Source organism: Polyodon spathula, chromosome 1 (genome assembly GCF_017654505.1).
Source record: "Polyodon spathula isolate WHYD16114869_AA chromosome 1, ASM1765450v1, whole genome shotgun sequence".
In the NCBI taxonomy this organism is placed as follows: Eukaryota; Metazoa; Chordata; class Actinopteri; order Acipenseriformes; family Polyodontidae; genus Polyodon; species Polyodon spathula.
This window is the reverse complement of record NC_054534.1, coordinates 68,559,005-68,574,422: the sequence shown is the minus strand read 5'-3', so window position 1 is coordinate 68,574,422 and position 15,418 is coordinate 68,559,005. Positions and strand designations below refer to the sequence as shown.

At 39.1% G+C, this 15,418-nt stretch overlaps 1 protein-coding gene across 1 annotated transcript in view; it reads right to left on the bottom strand.

Annotated features, from left to right (window-relative positions):
* Nucleotides 1–15,418, bottom strand: part of elp1 (elongator acetyltransferase complex subunit 1) — a 35,996-nt gene that overhangs the window by 11,611 nt on the left and 8,967 nt on the right. Inside the window, exons 12-24 of the mRNA XM_041260586.1 lie at nucleotides 15,215–15,385; nucleotides 14,810–14,909; nucleotides 13,080–13,244; nucleotides 12,763–12,869; nucleotides 9,236–9,339; nucleotides 8,934–8,987; nucleotides 7,830–7,935; nucleotides 7,143–7,258; nucleotides 6,306–6,379; nucleotides 5,666–5,744; nucleotides 5,261–5,340; nucleotides 4,443–4,580; nucleotides 3,715–3,800 (exon numbers count right to left, since the gene is read on the bottom strand). Coding sequence (XP_041116520.1) covers nucleotides 3,715–3,800; nucleotides 4,443–4,580; nucleotides 5,261–5,340; nucleotides 5,666–5,744; nucleotides 6,306–6,379; nucleotides 7,143–7,258; nucleotides 7,830–7,935; nucleotides 8,934–8,987; nucleotides 9,236–9,339; nucleotides 12,763–12,869; nucleotides 13,080–13,244; nucleotides 14,810–14,909; nucleotides 15,215–15,385 — 1,380 coding nt within the window. The remainder of the gene's footprint in view (nucleotides 1–3,714; nucleotides 3,801–4,442; nucleotides 4,581–5,260; nucleotides 5,341–5,665; nucleotides 5,745–6,305; nucleotides 6,380–7,142; nucleotides 7,259–7,829; nucleotides 7,936–8,933; nucleotides 8,988–9,235; nucleotides 9,340–12,762; nucleotides 12,870–13,079; nucleotides 13,245–14,809; nucleotides 14,910–15,214; nucleotides 15,386–15,418) is intronic.

Here is a 15,418-nt window from a genome sequence, read left to right as displayed (position 1 = left end):
TTATGTTACTTATATGCATGTTAACGCCATGGCTCATGTGCACCTCAACACCTTGGATAAGTCAACACTAAAGGGCATCCCTGTGGGATGTTGGTTAAACAAGGTTGACTAATTATATATATATATATATATATAAAATCACATTCCAGATGTTTCATAATGGCCGTAAACTTACACACTTCCTGGCTACGTGACAGCACACTTCCTTTGTAGGCAGAGTATGAGTAAGCCTACGATTTTGTCACGGAAAATTTGAATAAAGTCAGTAGACAGATGAAATGGTGGCCGTATTAGTCCAGAGATAAAGTCAGTGAAATCTTGGAAATGGATGTTAAAGCACATTTGATTATGCGCTTCTTTTATTTCTATCAAAAATACAGTCTGTCACTGTGACAGAAAGACAATGATTCTTGGTGGTAAATCTCCCTCCTGACCTGTGAGGGCGCTAAGTAATGGGAACAGAATACCCTGGACTGTTTGGCCTGACAATTTATTTCCAGGGTTAAAAGGAAGTCGGTCATCTAGAAAGGGGGTGGAGCTTCAGTGGCCTAACTCATCAACCCAGAAGGGAAACAATGTGGCAGGTCGCGGATTGGAGGAACTGCTGCAATCATTTACCAAGGGGTCATGTATAACTGTACAAAAAGGGGGCGAAGCGACGTAATCGGTTCCTTGTTTTGGTTAAAGAGAAAGAACCATGTTTGTGTATAGTGCGTGGAACGGGACTGTTTATTATTTTGGAACTGCAATTCCCTTGTGTTTTGAACAGTGCCAGTACCCACTGCTGGGTATTGCCTGGGTCACCAGAGCTGGAGTAAAAATAAAACCTGTTGCACTTGGATTACTATTGTCTGCCAACGCATCACTCCTGCACCTGTACACTACAAACCACTCTGACACAGTCATGCACAGAAAATCCAAATCTACAAGTATCTAAATTGTTTGATTGTGTCTGCACACAGCATTTACATGTAGCCATGTAGGTTAGCAAATGAGATTTCTAGCTGAGCGAGTATGTAAATTAACACAGACCGTATGTTACTGCAAACTCCCGGTTGTGATCTTCATATACATGCAGCACTTGCTAATTTATTTTTTAAACAAAAAAACTGGGCTTGCATCTTCAAAAAATATTAGTATTTACATTTTAGTTTTTGAAACTTTGTTTCACACAATGCAGTGTACCCAAGTAGTCTGTTGAAAAGAACTACTCACTTTCTCCAAAACTAAACATTTCTAAACAAAATATTCAGACTGCCGTTAAACATCTTTTTTATTTATTGCAAACAGTTTTTAGTCTTTTTTCTGATCTTGATCCCATGGCCCCTGTTTCTGCTGTGACCTTTCAACACTGGTTTGTTTATTTATTGATTTATTTATTTCTTTTAAAAGGGGCAGTGCTCTGTAGGCTACTCAGAAACCAGCAATTTAAACATCTCATTATTGAAGAAAAAATATATACCGTTTTATTTTGAACACGGTAATTAAAAACAATATTTGCTATACCGATGTTTATGATTGTTATTCACATTTTACAGGGCAATCTTGATACACAATATTGCAGGGTTTTATGTACTCTAACGGAGCTGCCACTACCTGCTACATAATTGAATGCAGTGACAGTAAGGTACCCCAAGCAAAAATAAGGACAAGGATATTATTGTTATTATGAACAAAACTTCAGGTAAATCCTTCCTTCAGGTAAACAGTTTCTGTGCAGGAGAGATTATAACTGGTATATCCTTATTATTAAAATGTGTCTGGAAAATATCTACCTATATCCAGAATCTTACTGAGACCAGTTCACAATAGACAAGAATTTGGACAATTCCCTTTCAAGTACGAAATGTGACGCAGTCGTGACCCCGCCCCTGAGAGATCAAAAGGATTGCGTTCACAGATCGCGTACCAAACTGGGACCTATGTTACTGCATTGGTACTTAACCGGTCCCGACCCGGTGCCATTCCAGTACCGGTCCTGCTCTGGTCTTGACCCGCCCGGGTGATATATAAGCAGATTGAGGCAACAGCTGTACAACCCTATACTGTACACTGCATTGCTTGCTCCTTGCAACATGTTGCAATTGCAGCTTCTGAAGAGGTGGGTGACCAGGAGGTAGCCGTCCAATCAGAGGATGTGGAGTCGGACAGCACATCCCTAGCGGTAAAGCTTTTCCTGTCGGCAGAGCTCATAACGCTAATCAAGAGGGCAAGGTTGCAAGTGCCCAGGCTTACAGCCTTTGATGATGCGCAACCGCCTCTCCCATATCCCCCCCCGTTTACCCGAATTTTCTACATGAAATCCAGTCTTTCTGGGACCATCAGGCAACAACTCCTGCTGTTTCTCATATGTTGGGATGCCCTATATAGGGTGCATGATGTGGAAAAGCTGGGCCTGGTCCATTTTCTACCAATTGAGGCCTCCATTGCTGCCTTCTTCCAGGTGCCTAATTTGGCGATGTTATCCATGAACGCTGCCTGCACTAACAAGCAGTGCAGGATTTCTGAGGGAATGACTGTTAATGAGTTTGCCAGAGCGCTGTGCTTTGCTGGAGAGCCACTGTGTATTGCAGAGAGTTTATATATTGGTGACAGCACTATCCATTAGCTAAAACACTGCCTAATACCAACAATCTTAATCATAAATATTTGACAGAAAATGGTGGTGCTTTAGTTGGTAAACTTATGGAATGCATCGATGGAAATGTCCAGTATGATTTTTGATGTGTCCCCTGATGGCTTGCACCATCCAATTCTGTAAATTCTTTTCTTTTTATGATTTCAATGTTGAATAAACCTGGCCTGTTTTGTGCAAATGTCATGTTCATACCTTCTGCAGATACTTCCATCAGCACAGCGATTACCCCAACGTTCGCAAAATACCAGCTAACTTGGGAAAATGTGGACTCAACAGATTCTGCTTCATCATACATGCCAGGGACATTAAACTTAATCAGAAACCAGAACTGCTACTCATCATATTAAGTGTGTATACTGTGATTTCTTTCCCCTGATATGTACCAATGTTTCAATTAAAAAAATGTTTACACCGATTTTATCCCTATTTTATTACATGTAAAATAAACTCCTGGGAAACTTTTTAAAAGATAAAAACCAAAAATAATAATTATTTGTTTATTTAGCAGACGCCTTTATCCAAGGCGACTTACAGAGACTAGGGTGTGTGAACTATGCATCAGCTGCAGAGTCACTTACAACAATGTTTCACCCGAAAGACAGAGCACAAGGAGGTTAAGTGACTTGCTCAGGGTCCCATAGTGAGTCAGTGAGTAAGCTGGGATTTGAACCGGGGACATTCTGGTTAGAAACCCTTTTCTTTAACCAGAACACTAGTTATTATCAAATGGAAATGATGCTGAGATTTGTGAGCGCAGTCCTTTTGATCCCTTGGGGGCGGGGTCACGACTGCGTCACAGGCTCAAACAGCAGCTTTGGCATAAAGCATTCAGGATTCAGGTCTTTAGGAGGTAAATACCCAATCAGTAATGGTTACATTTCTATTTTAGGGAACCAGGGTTACGACAATAACCTAATGTTTCCTAAGCTTAAGCTCAGCTGTAACGTTTTTGCTTTTCAGGTCTCATACTTGGAACAAGTTGCCTGCTTGCTTGAGACATTTGCTAAAATTGTTTAGCTAAAAGTTTTGTTTTAGTTTTTTTTGGTTTTGGTGCCATATTGTAATATAAAACCAACCTCTTAATTCGTGGACTTTTTGAAGAGCTATTTCCAGTTGCGGGGTACTTTTTCTCACATATGAAGTCAATACAGACAAACAGTGCCTGTAGAAAAAAAGACACACAACGTGTACATAGTTTTTAACAACAATTAGAATAAATAAACTCAACAATCCAAAATGGATCAAGTGAATTGCATATTACATTTTACGGTGAATTAAATTATTAACTTCTTTACATCGATTTACTTTAAAAAACATTTATAAAATGAAAATGTATGGTCTTTAATGTTAGCAATCTATCTGTAACCTATACTTAGCTACAGATTTGGCTTATTGTTTTTTTTTTTTTTTTTAATTTAGTGGTGGCCAATTATTTTTTCCTCGGTTTTCTCCCCAATTTGGAATGTCCAATCATTATTTTTATCCCGGTTCACCACTGAAACTCCCACGGCGACTCGGGAAACAGCAGCAGACACACGTATCCTCTGAAATGTGTCCTGGCAAGCAGTCTTTTTTTGTGCTGCGATGGCATAACCTGGACTCGAACCAGTGATCTCCAGGCTTTAGGGCACATCCTGCACTCTATGTGGAGTGCCTTTACTGGATGCGCCACTCGGGAATCCTAGTATTTAGTACCTTTCAGCTGACTGCTGCATAGGAGCATGGTACTAATTCTACTGTTTTAGTCCACATATTCTTACATTAGAACACAAAGGAGCTAATTTATTTTTTAGTTAGGACTTACTTATTAGGATCCATTTTCTCCATAGCCACTCTCAGTGCATCACAGACAATGTCCACTTTCTTCCCTTCAAACTGCGGGGCTGTTTGAACTGCACTGGAGGATGGGCATGGGTACATTGTCTTGGTCACATCTTCTTCTCTAAAAATAAATACAAGTAAAACGCTCAAAATGGCTATTTGAGTTTGGGTGATCTGAAACAATAAGCAACTAAAGCGCTAACCTTGAATGTAATCAAAAACTGAGTTACATGTAGGAACATAATTCTAACCTACATGGTGATACTGTAAATTACCCAGTTTTACAGACTTAGCACTGTGGGCCAACCAGAAAAGCTCTCTGTACTCCCCTACAGCTCAATTTGAATTTAGGATTAGCACTTTGTTCCACCACCCCTACTAGGAATACTGAGGCCATATAACACTGATGTTACAAGAAGGGAAAACAAAATCACAGTACAAGTTTAATCTAATATTTTTAATTTGTGTTGCAAAATGTTTTATTTTATTTTAAAAGCTAGTGTGTTGTTTAAAAATACTAAAAGAATACACAAGTTTTGACTGGTCTTTTTCAATGTCTTTGAAGACATTCTACACTTCCAGTCAAAAAGTTTCTCACTTATCATTGTTATGTAAAACATTGTGGGTAAAATCCCCTCCCATTAAAGGTGTTCTTGGTTAAATATCAGATAGGGCCACCTGGTGACCGAATACTGTATTGGTACACATTCTTAAACAAATCTGAATGATTTATACTCTCGATTATTCTTAGTATTACTAATACATTATTTAAAACAATCTACAAACATCAGTAGTACTTACCTTAATTCTGTTAGGAACAGGTTCACATGGTTTACTGAGTTTATCTGCTTCAGGAACAGTTCCACATTTTCTAAAAACACCTGGAAAATAGGATTGATCACCTTGGAAAATTCTAAATCAGGATTAGTGATTTATGTTAATAATAGAGCTCAGAGTTTTTTGTTTTTTGTTAGTGGCCCTTTAATATTAAGAACCGGGTCTACGAAATTCACAGGAACATGTAGAAATGTGATGGGTGGAAGGGTATGTAAATTCTACAGCAACCTTCATCCAAATAGGTTACAGCCTTTCAAATAATCTTATAAGTATTTCTCTTTTAATCTGGATTACTCAGTATAGATTCACACATTTTAAATACATTTGATCACTTTTAATACTTGCCAAAGAAAATAAACAAACAAGTACCTTGGGGTTGTGGTCACAGATCAGGTTGAGGTCAATCCTGAGCTTCCTCATACAGTCAAAGGCATCTTTGAACATCAGCCTTTCCAAAAACAACATCATGTTATAATTACAACTAAACTTGGCTAGCTAAACATAGAACCTGGTTTGTCTGCTAAAATTCAGATTGTTTTGGTTCCTACTTCAAAGAAAATACAATAATATTCAGCAAGGTGTAACAGCCATCACTTTGACAATGTATAAGCCCTTTGGATTCACTGCATCAGAAAGTTGGTAATTCAAATTACCTTTCTCTTTTTGTCAAGCTGGTATCCGAACTTAACATAAGGATGAAGACAACCTTTATGACCTTTAGTTAACCACACTTTGTGGTTTTCCCTTGTTTTTCCCATGGTTATCCTATGCATTTGCCAGTTTACCCTTGTTTGCCATCCTTATTAATATGCCTTACCACAGCACTATTATTTACAATGCTTACCTATGCTTTATTACACTTTGCTATGCTTTTATAAGGGAATGGAGGGGCAGCACAATTGTAAAAAATTCTAATGAGACTGCCACTTGTTTTTTATGCTTTCCACACATTGTACCAAGTAAAAATGGAAACAAACACACACATTTAAATCAACTGAACCAAACCCACCTGTCCAACCATTTTCTGACCTGGGCGAGCACCAGAGCTCGGTGGTGAATTGTTTCAAGGTTCCCTCGTGGCATCTAGAGGCACAATTTAGAGAGGTAGTACATAAATCGGTGTGCAAGCAGGAATACCCTTCTTTTTAGAATGTCCAGCTATAATCTTTATTTATAAAACAGAATGTTTGGATGCTGGACGCTGATTGGCTGTTGAGGATTTTTTTACCATGTAAAATAGAACAATGCACGGCAGAATACATTTTTTGCCAAAGCACAGTTCAATGAATAAAATATCAATACAAAACATATAAAACTTGCAATAAAGTTTTAAAAAAGGACTGACATTCCTTTCGTCATATTTGATATTTTCGGAGGCATGACAGTGCACAAATGCATAGAATTGCAAGAAGCAAAACCTCAGTTGGAAAACAAAACAAAAGCAAGAGATGCAAAGATTTAACAAGACAACAACTTAATGAAACTGCGACGCTTCAGTGCGTAATTGGGCTGGTCAGGAGTACTCTGTTTTGTTATGTTAGACACCATGCTGGTCTAAATCAGTCCGTAAACAGTGCTGACATAAACCGTAATGACAGATGATAGCCAAGCAATTAAAAATGCCAATCAAGTATTTTTGTATTAGCTTCTCCATGTCAGCAGTAGTAATGCGTGGACAGTGAACTTTGTCTTTGCCTCCTTGAAAAGACCACAGATTGAGAATCACTGCACTAGCTGGTTCTAATTCACCTAAGATCACATGGGTAATGAATTTGGTAGTCTCAATCTTGCCCTCATTGCAAAGTAGTCCACATCATGAAAATTCTACATAAGTACTAGTACTCGCCTGCAAGATGAGTTTTGTGTCCTGGGGTACCACAGTGACAATTCGAGACCCTCTCTCTACTCTGCGGACTGTCTCATCATTTTGGTTGGCATCAGTGCTCAGTGCAGATAACAAACCTGTTCACCAATCAAAATACAAGTATGTCAGTAACATACATCCCCCACTGTGACTGTAAATGTAAAATCAGGGCAATCCGTATGATAAAACGTTTATGACCATGAAATATATAAACAGTATTTATAGAATAGTATAGAATAAGAATTAGCAATCGATTGTTTTATGACAATTTGATAAGCGATTCTCCAGATATACTGTATAAAAATGTAAGACATACTGAAAAGTGGATGAATGGACAGACATCCCGCTTTGTCCCCAAGTTTCATGACAACTGGATAAGCCATTTTCTAGATATATGCAAATATGTAAAGTGTGACATTAATATGGATTTACAGTATGACCTACTGTATCTCCTTTGTAGGGGATTTCATCACCAGTGGGGGACAATATGAAACACTTCTTGCAGAGGCTCAACGGCAACCACAACCACTTGTGCAATTTGGCCTGCCTTACATATGTCGCTGTACAGAAACATTAGTTCCTATGAGCTTTCAAATCTGAACTAAACTGTTCTTGATTAAGGGGTGCATGCGCAAACCTAAAACAAACATGAACAGATTTCTAGCTCACCTTTTATTGAAACCTCTTGTAACCGTATGCACCTGCAAGTATGTGAATGGGTTGTAAGCAGAAGAAACTCATCGTAGAGTCTAAAGGAGGTGATGTTTGAGGCAATCTGTAAGAGCAAGAGTTACAAATAAATAAATATAAAATAGATGCACAATTACAGTATACTGTGCTTCCTCGCTATAAGGCTCTCGATTATAACGCTGCTCAGATAAAACGCTCCTACAGCATGTCCCCCAATTCCCTACACTAGTGATTCGTACAATATTTCTACAGTAACTGTACCAGTGTTGTTCAAACTGTAAACAACTTCTCTGTTTAACTTCTGTTTCTGTCTCTCCCTTTTGATACATTACCTGGTACTTTATAACAAAGACATCTTAGTCAGCATGTATTTTACATCTAAATACATATTAGGCCTATTATGTGGTTACATTTCCTGATGTATTATCTTTTTTGCTGCAAGAGGAGCTGTAGCTTTCTCTGGGAGACGAGATGCTTCATTTTCGCTTCAGCCCCTGTCCGGCAGATGAATCTGGGGTGAGCCCATTGACTCTTCCCCTCCTGACCTGCTCTCCCCCTCACACTTGGTTTGTAGTCTGTCACTTCGAACTTAACTCCCGACCGCTATTTAGTCAGGTTATTTAGTTTAAAAACTGCTAATTAAAATGATCCACGAGCGGGAATGTTACCTTTTTTTGTGTGTAAAAAATAGTGTTGATTACTTGGTGCTTTATGCATGGTTAATTCCTCCGGAAAGTTACATTTTTGCTTTACTATATGTGCATAAAAAAGAGAGGAAGTTATTTTATATTGTATTTTAGTTAGATGTGTGTGGTTATGTGTCCCACCCCCTCCCCCGTTTATAACGCTCTTTGGTTATAACACTCATATTGCATGTCCCCAGAGACCCGCACTATAGCGAGCGAGCACCTTATTAAAACATTGTGTGCTTTACTTCCATCACTATTTACATCAGTTCCTGGAGTACAGTACGTAGACACAAAACTGAACAGAACACTAACACTGTTGAAGTATATCAGATACAAAATTAGTAATTAAAATTGTACATTAAGCAAATAAAAGACAAGAGATAGCATATCATACCTCAGTATCATTGATAAAAAAGCGAGATCGGTCAGTGAGTCCTAAAACCTGCTCCTGTTGAAATACATAAAGAAATCACAAACTAATATACATGGAAATGTAATGTTTGTATATTATTGTTTTACTCATGGATATCGGACAACTGACAAGCCAAAGACTTTGATAGTTAATAACTCAGCATATCACCACAAAAACCTTGGGTTGCTATTAGTTGTCTATTGATAACTTAACAGTGTAAGAATTGTACATCTTAAGTATTAATGTAAGAATACATATGCACTGGAAATGGTACTGAGCCTTACCTCCCCTGCGATAGTGCCTAGGGCAGTCTGCACACAAGGCTGAGGGAACTGTGTAACACAGCCACTGCTGTTCCGCCACACTTCAACAGGTGACCCTGAAGACTCTACAGGGTAACAGTTACAAGACAAGTATGTTACTAACATACTGCAGTAAATACAAACCTAGAGCTATCAATATGAAAAATAAAAAATGTGTGTATTCTTATTGTTTCCCTGTTAATATTCCCAGGGACATGACTCTCAGCAGGTAACACTCACTCTAGTTCAAGTCACTAATTTAGGACCCTCAGGGGTGAGAATTGAGTGCCACTGCTCTAGCTACCCAATGTCAAACACAATAGTTTAGTTTCTTTTGTGATGTGTACAATATTTTCAGTGTTGTTACTATGCCTACAGAGATACAGACACACAGGAATATTTACTGTTTTCCACATCTGGTTCTGTGGGTTACAACCTTGACTAGAACAAATCCCAGACGCATACACCACAAGATAATGGAGATTATAAAAGGTAACAAAAGTATTTTCTGTTTTTTGTTTCTTTTAGTTTGAGACAGATATCTGTACTCATGCCAGGTGCTAGATTGACATCACTGAAGGAACCATCTTTCAATCCAAACCTTGGACTCATGTTTCAGACTGTCTGCTAAGGTGCCCACTGAGTGCATCTGAAGAAAAACTCTTGTTACTAGACACGCCCCTGATCCGAACAACGAGTTGTACACGTTTCCTTTTCCCAGCTCTACACGTACACATGTACTACACAATTCTAACAGCACACGTCAACCTAGAAACCTCTGGCTGCGTAAACTACGGAGTGTTTACTCCATTATGGACCGACGGGAGAGGACTTAATTAATTAAATAAATAGTCAACTCTGTTATCCGGGGTAATGGAAGGAAGGGATGCCTCAGATAAAACAAACGAGGAAAATGCAAAACCCATAAAAACCACAGTATACATACTGTACTTACTTTATAGTTTCTTAAATAGTCAGTCATCCTTTTATATTGAAGTTTTCAAGCTGCTTGAAGAATCAGAGCTACTCACGTATGAAATCAAAACCGTCACAAACCGTCTGTTCACCAATTCCACAGTCCACTGAAAGTTGTTTTACAGTACTACCTTTTTCCAGCTTCTCAACTATTGAGTGCTACACTAGTAAATTTAAGTGAATAAACCCGATCCAGGTGTTGCATGACAATTTTCTGCCCAAAAAATGTCCGGGTCTTGGGTCCAGGTAGACCTCTAATATGGAGTACTTGGAATGTACATTAATGTCCACTGTGGGCGACACTACTTTCAACAGCCCCTTCCTTGATACCTTAGCTATTACCTACTTCACTGAAAGTACAGTAGTATACAGTGGCTCTTAAAAGTATTCATCCCCTTGGACTTTTCCACATTTTACTGTGTTACAACATGGAATCAAAATGGATTTAATTAAGGAGTTTTTGCCACTGATCAACACAAAAAAGTACATAGTGTCAAAGTGAAAAATAAAATAAAACTGAATATCTTCCAGAGCACAGTAAAGCCAATTATTAAAAAATGGAGAGAATGTGGCACAACTGTGAATCTGTCTAGAACAGGCTGTCCTCAAAAACTGGGTATCCGGAAGAGAAGGGCACTAGTCAGGGAGGCCACCAAGAGGCCTATGGCAACTCTAAGGAGTTACAATCTTCCATGGCTGAGCTGGGAGACACTGTGCATACGGCAACAATAGACCGGGTGCTTCACAAAACTGGCATTTATGGGAGAGTGGCAAAAAGAAAGCCATTGTTGAAAAAAACTCACATCAAATCTCAGCTAGAGTTTGCCACAAGGCATGTGTGAGACTCTGAGACCAAGTGGAAGAAGATTCTATGGTCTGATGAGACCAAAATTGAGCTTTTTGGCCTCAACGCTACGTGCCTAGTTTGGCGCAAGCCTAACACCGCACTCCTGAGAACATCATCCCTACCGTGAAGCATGGTGGTGACAGCATCATGCTATGGGGATGCTTCTCTGTGTCAGGGCCTGGAAAGCTTGTGAAGACAGAGGGCAAAATGGATGCAGCAAAGTACAGAGAAATCCTGGAAGAAAACCTGCTGAAGTCTGCAAGAGACCTGGCACTTGGGAGAAGATTCATCTTCCAGCAGGACAATAACCCCAAACATACAGCCAAAGCCACACTGGAGTGGCTTAAAAACAAAAAGGTCAATGTTCTGGAGTGGCCCGGTCAAAGCCCAGACCTCAATCAAATTGAGAATATGTGGAAAGAATTGAAAATTGCTGTTCACCAAAGGTCCCATCCAACTTGACGGAGCTTGAGCAATTTTGCAAAGAAGAATGGGCAAAAATTGCACTGTCCAGATGTGCAAAGCTGGCAGAGACTCCAAACAGACTCATGGCTGTAATTACTGCCAAAGGTGCCTCTACCAAATATTGACTCAAGGGGGTGAATATTTATACAATCAATTATTTTCTGTTTTGTATTTGTAATTAATTTAGAACAATCTGTAGATTTTATTTTTCACTTGACATTATGGACTTTTTTGTGTTGATCAGTGGAAAAAAACAACTAATTAAATCCATTTTGATTCCATGTTGTAACACAATAAAATGTAGAAAAGTCCAAGGGGGTGAATACTTTTGAGAGCCACTGTAGTTGACACAGGAAGTCTCTTACATAGAGTTACTGAACTACACACCAATAAACTTTACAAACATAAACAAATCATTTTATATCACATGGTTGGAAATAAGACTTCCATTGCATATAAGTTTGAGCCAATCCTGTTTTTACTCTGAGTTTAATTAAGACAAAGCTTCTCTTGTTACCTATTCAATGTGACTAATCAGGCTGGTATTAAAACCTCGAATGGGTGAAAATGGTATACAATATGAGTCTTATTTCCATCGCTGTATAAGAAGTTAATAGAGATCTACCATCAAATAACTTTTTCATATTCAATGCTGCTGTGAATTATTATTTTTGCAGAATCTATATTGCATTCCTTCAAACCCAACGACAGAATGGCCGGGCGAATCACACCTTTCCAAATTAAGTTACTAAGCAGATGTGTAGATTGATCTAAGGAAAGTAAATCTCTGGATTCAGCCGTTTCATTTACGTTGCTTTACATCAGGGGTGCCCAATCCTGGTCCTGGATGGCCGATGTCCTCCTGGCTTTTGTTCCAACTGTCCCCTAAATTGCTTAATTGGACCATTTAAGTTTCTAATAAGTGCATGATTGGTCCAATTAAGCAATTTAGGGGACAGTTGGAACAAAATCCAGTTGGAAATAGGCCCTCCAGGACCAGGATTGGGCACCCCTGCTTTACATGCTTTAATTTCCATAGAGTGTACATGTTATACAAACAGAATACTCCATGAACTTTTGTGGAGTGCTGTGGGTATTTCACTCATGAGGATGGTCACAGACAACCTGGTTATTCAGCTATTCTCGTTGGTGTAAAAACTGCAGCATTCCATAAACGTTCATGGTGTATACACTATATACACGGTTCGTGAGCAGTGCTGACCCCATAAGTATCTCATTATCTGTCCATCCTCCAGCTGCATAGCCACTGTCCTGGTCTTCTGGTTGTAACAAATACTGATCACATGACCATCTACCGGAACAGCCGACCTGAAAAGAACCCGCAACCCCCCCAGACGACAGGTCACTGCAGTGTAAACAGAGGACGCTACCTATTAGTTTATTAAAGAAGGGATGTGACATTGAGTAAGAAGCAGCAACATGGTTCACAAAATGATTTAAAACAAAAAACACAGCAATATACTCCACTTTGCATTTGTACAGTATAGCCAGCCAATGCATGTGTCCTGTTTTCCATACCTGACTTCCATGTGATCTGCCCCTGTAGGGGCCAGCTGGAGGATGCAGGACTGGGAGGTCCGCTCTCCAGGACTCACAGCCAGGAAAGTGTCATCCTTAAGCCAGGTCAGAAGGTGCAGTTGTAGAGGATTGCCCCCCTCGGCATCCTTCTTCCCAAGCACAACACTGTGGAGTGACAACTCGTTAGATAAAGCGTCAGGCTGCCCACAGATCAGATCAAGTTTTAAATGTTTAAAACGTGCAGTATTTCTACTGAAAGAGGCCACTGAAAAACAAAAAAAAACACTTACCAGTATTTTAATACCATTATCATCAAACAATAACATTCTGAAGTAAAACCATAAGAACCAAAATCAAGAAGAAAACATTTCGGCTAGCAACATTAGAAATACTGGTGGGGGGGGGTTAACTTGACATATGTAATATAGTGTGGCTGACATGTAAATAAAGCGGATGGTTTACATTTTCTCTACCAAAGTGCTATCATCCACAGTAGTCAGCAATAAACTAACTTTTATATTGCTGTGGTCAAAAATAAAACACCCAGGCATACCCATGATCGAACCTGACCAATAGAATATTTGTGTGGAGTTTATATTGTTTATTATTTTTCCATTTCCAAATTACACCGTCTAACTTACCTACAATACTATCCCTACTAAATAAGAATTAAAAAAAAAAAGAAAAAAATAGTAAGCCCTTTTTTTTGTAAATCTGAACTTTTATGTTAGTTACCTTTATATTACTGGAATTAACTAGGTGCTTTTATGTTTATTATTATTTGTTTATTTAGCAGGCACCCTTATCCAAGGCGACTCACAGAGACTAAGGTGTGTGAACTATGCATCAGCTGCAGAGTCACTTACAACATCAAGCCATTTTCTTTAACCACTGGACCACACAGCCTTCTCTAATTAGACGTGGGGTTTTCCTAATGTTCTTTCCTGTACCAAATAACTTTTCCTTACCTATTTTATTTGTCTATCTTCCTACCATATACTGCTTGGTACTGTAGTAGATGTGAAGTAATGTTTAATGCCCAATTAAAAGATTTTTTTTGATACCAGTATTTTTTTTCTTGACAAAGCCCCACCCATTATTTAACAGTGCCCTCAAGGTTTACTCCAGGTAGTTTTTTCGGGTTTACAGAAAATGTAAACATGGGAGCCTCAGTGTCGAGTATGAAGCTACGATCTTGAAGCATGAGGTCTTCCAGAAGCCAAAAAGTCACATGACCCCAATATGGCAGCCATCTTAGGTCAAAAGTCAAAGTGAAGGCTGGTGTTAGATTCTGGCCAAGGAGTTTCCAGATCACAAACAAAATTCCAAGTTCCAAGCTTAAATGTTTTGGGGGTTTTTTCAACTTATTCTTTATTTGTTTTGCATTTTTTAGGAAAATAACAATAGAAAAAAGGATAAATGTTTTATGACAGTCTCCAATCCTGGTCCTGGAGGGCCGGTGTCGCCCCTGGTTTTTGTCCCAACTGCACCCTAAATTACTTAATTGGACCAACTAAGTACTTATTAGAAGCTTAATTGGTCCAATTAATTAATTTAGTCTATAATCAGAACAAACACCTGCAGGATACACCGGCCCTTCAGGACCAGGATTAGAGCCCCCCGTTTTATGATATTAGTAATTAGGGGTGTGCACTGCGGTCTTGCAAACTCATACAAACTCCACTCTCAGGGATGCTTAATAATTAAAATAATAACAGTTAAAGAAATACCTGTATGTTTTATCCAGTACAGGAGTAGCTGTGGTAACTTTAAACCCATTTCCCCCGACTGCTCCGATTTTAACTGTTGGATCTTTATTGGTATCGTTGCCTGAATAAACAAAAGAAAAACACTTTGTTTTCTCAAAACAACCTTAACAGTTTTGGATAAAGCACACATTTAGGACATTTATGGGGTTTTTATTTTTTTAAATGTCTCAACTCAAAACTGTTGACACTGTGTGGTATTGGATGTGAAATTTAAGTGGCTGCACCTGACAGGAGACAGGTGAAATATACTATTTCAAGCAAAACCTCCATAAGGTTTGTAAGAATAGGCCTTACATCCATTTTATAATAGGCTTGTTTGAAATAAAAGTCCAGGACAGTAAGGTGTAGGCCTTGCTAGACGCTCACCGTGTCTGTAGATGGAGAGGCGGTTGTCGGCTGTGAACACAGCTAGCTGGTTGGTACTCCCCGGCTCGGGGTGGAAGGTGACCTGGTTCACCGCACACGGCAGCTGCAGCTCGTAGGTACACATGGGAGGGGGTATCACACACTGTCGGAACGTGGTCACTAGGACCTTGTCTGAAACGCACATGCAACTTCAATTAAACCCTC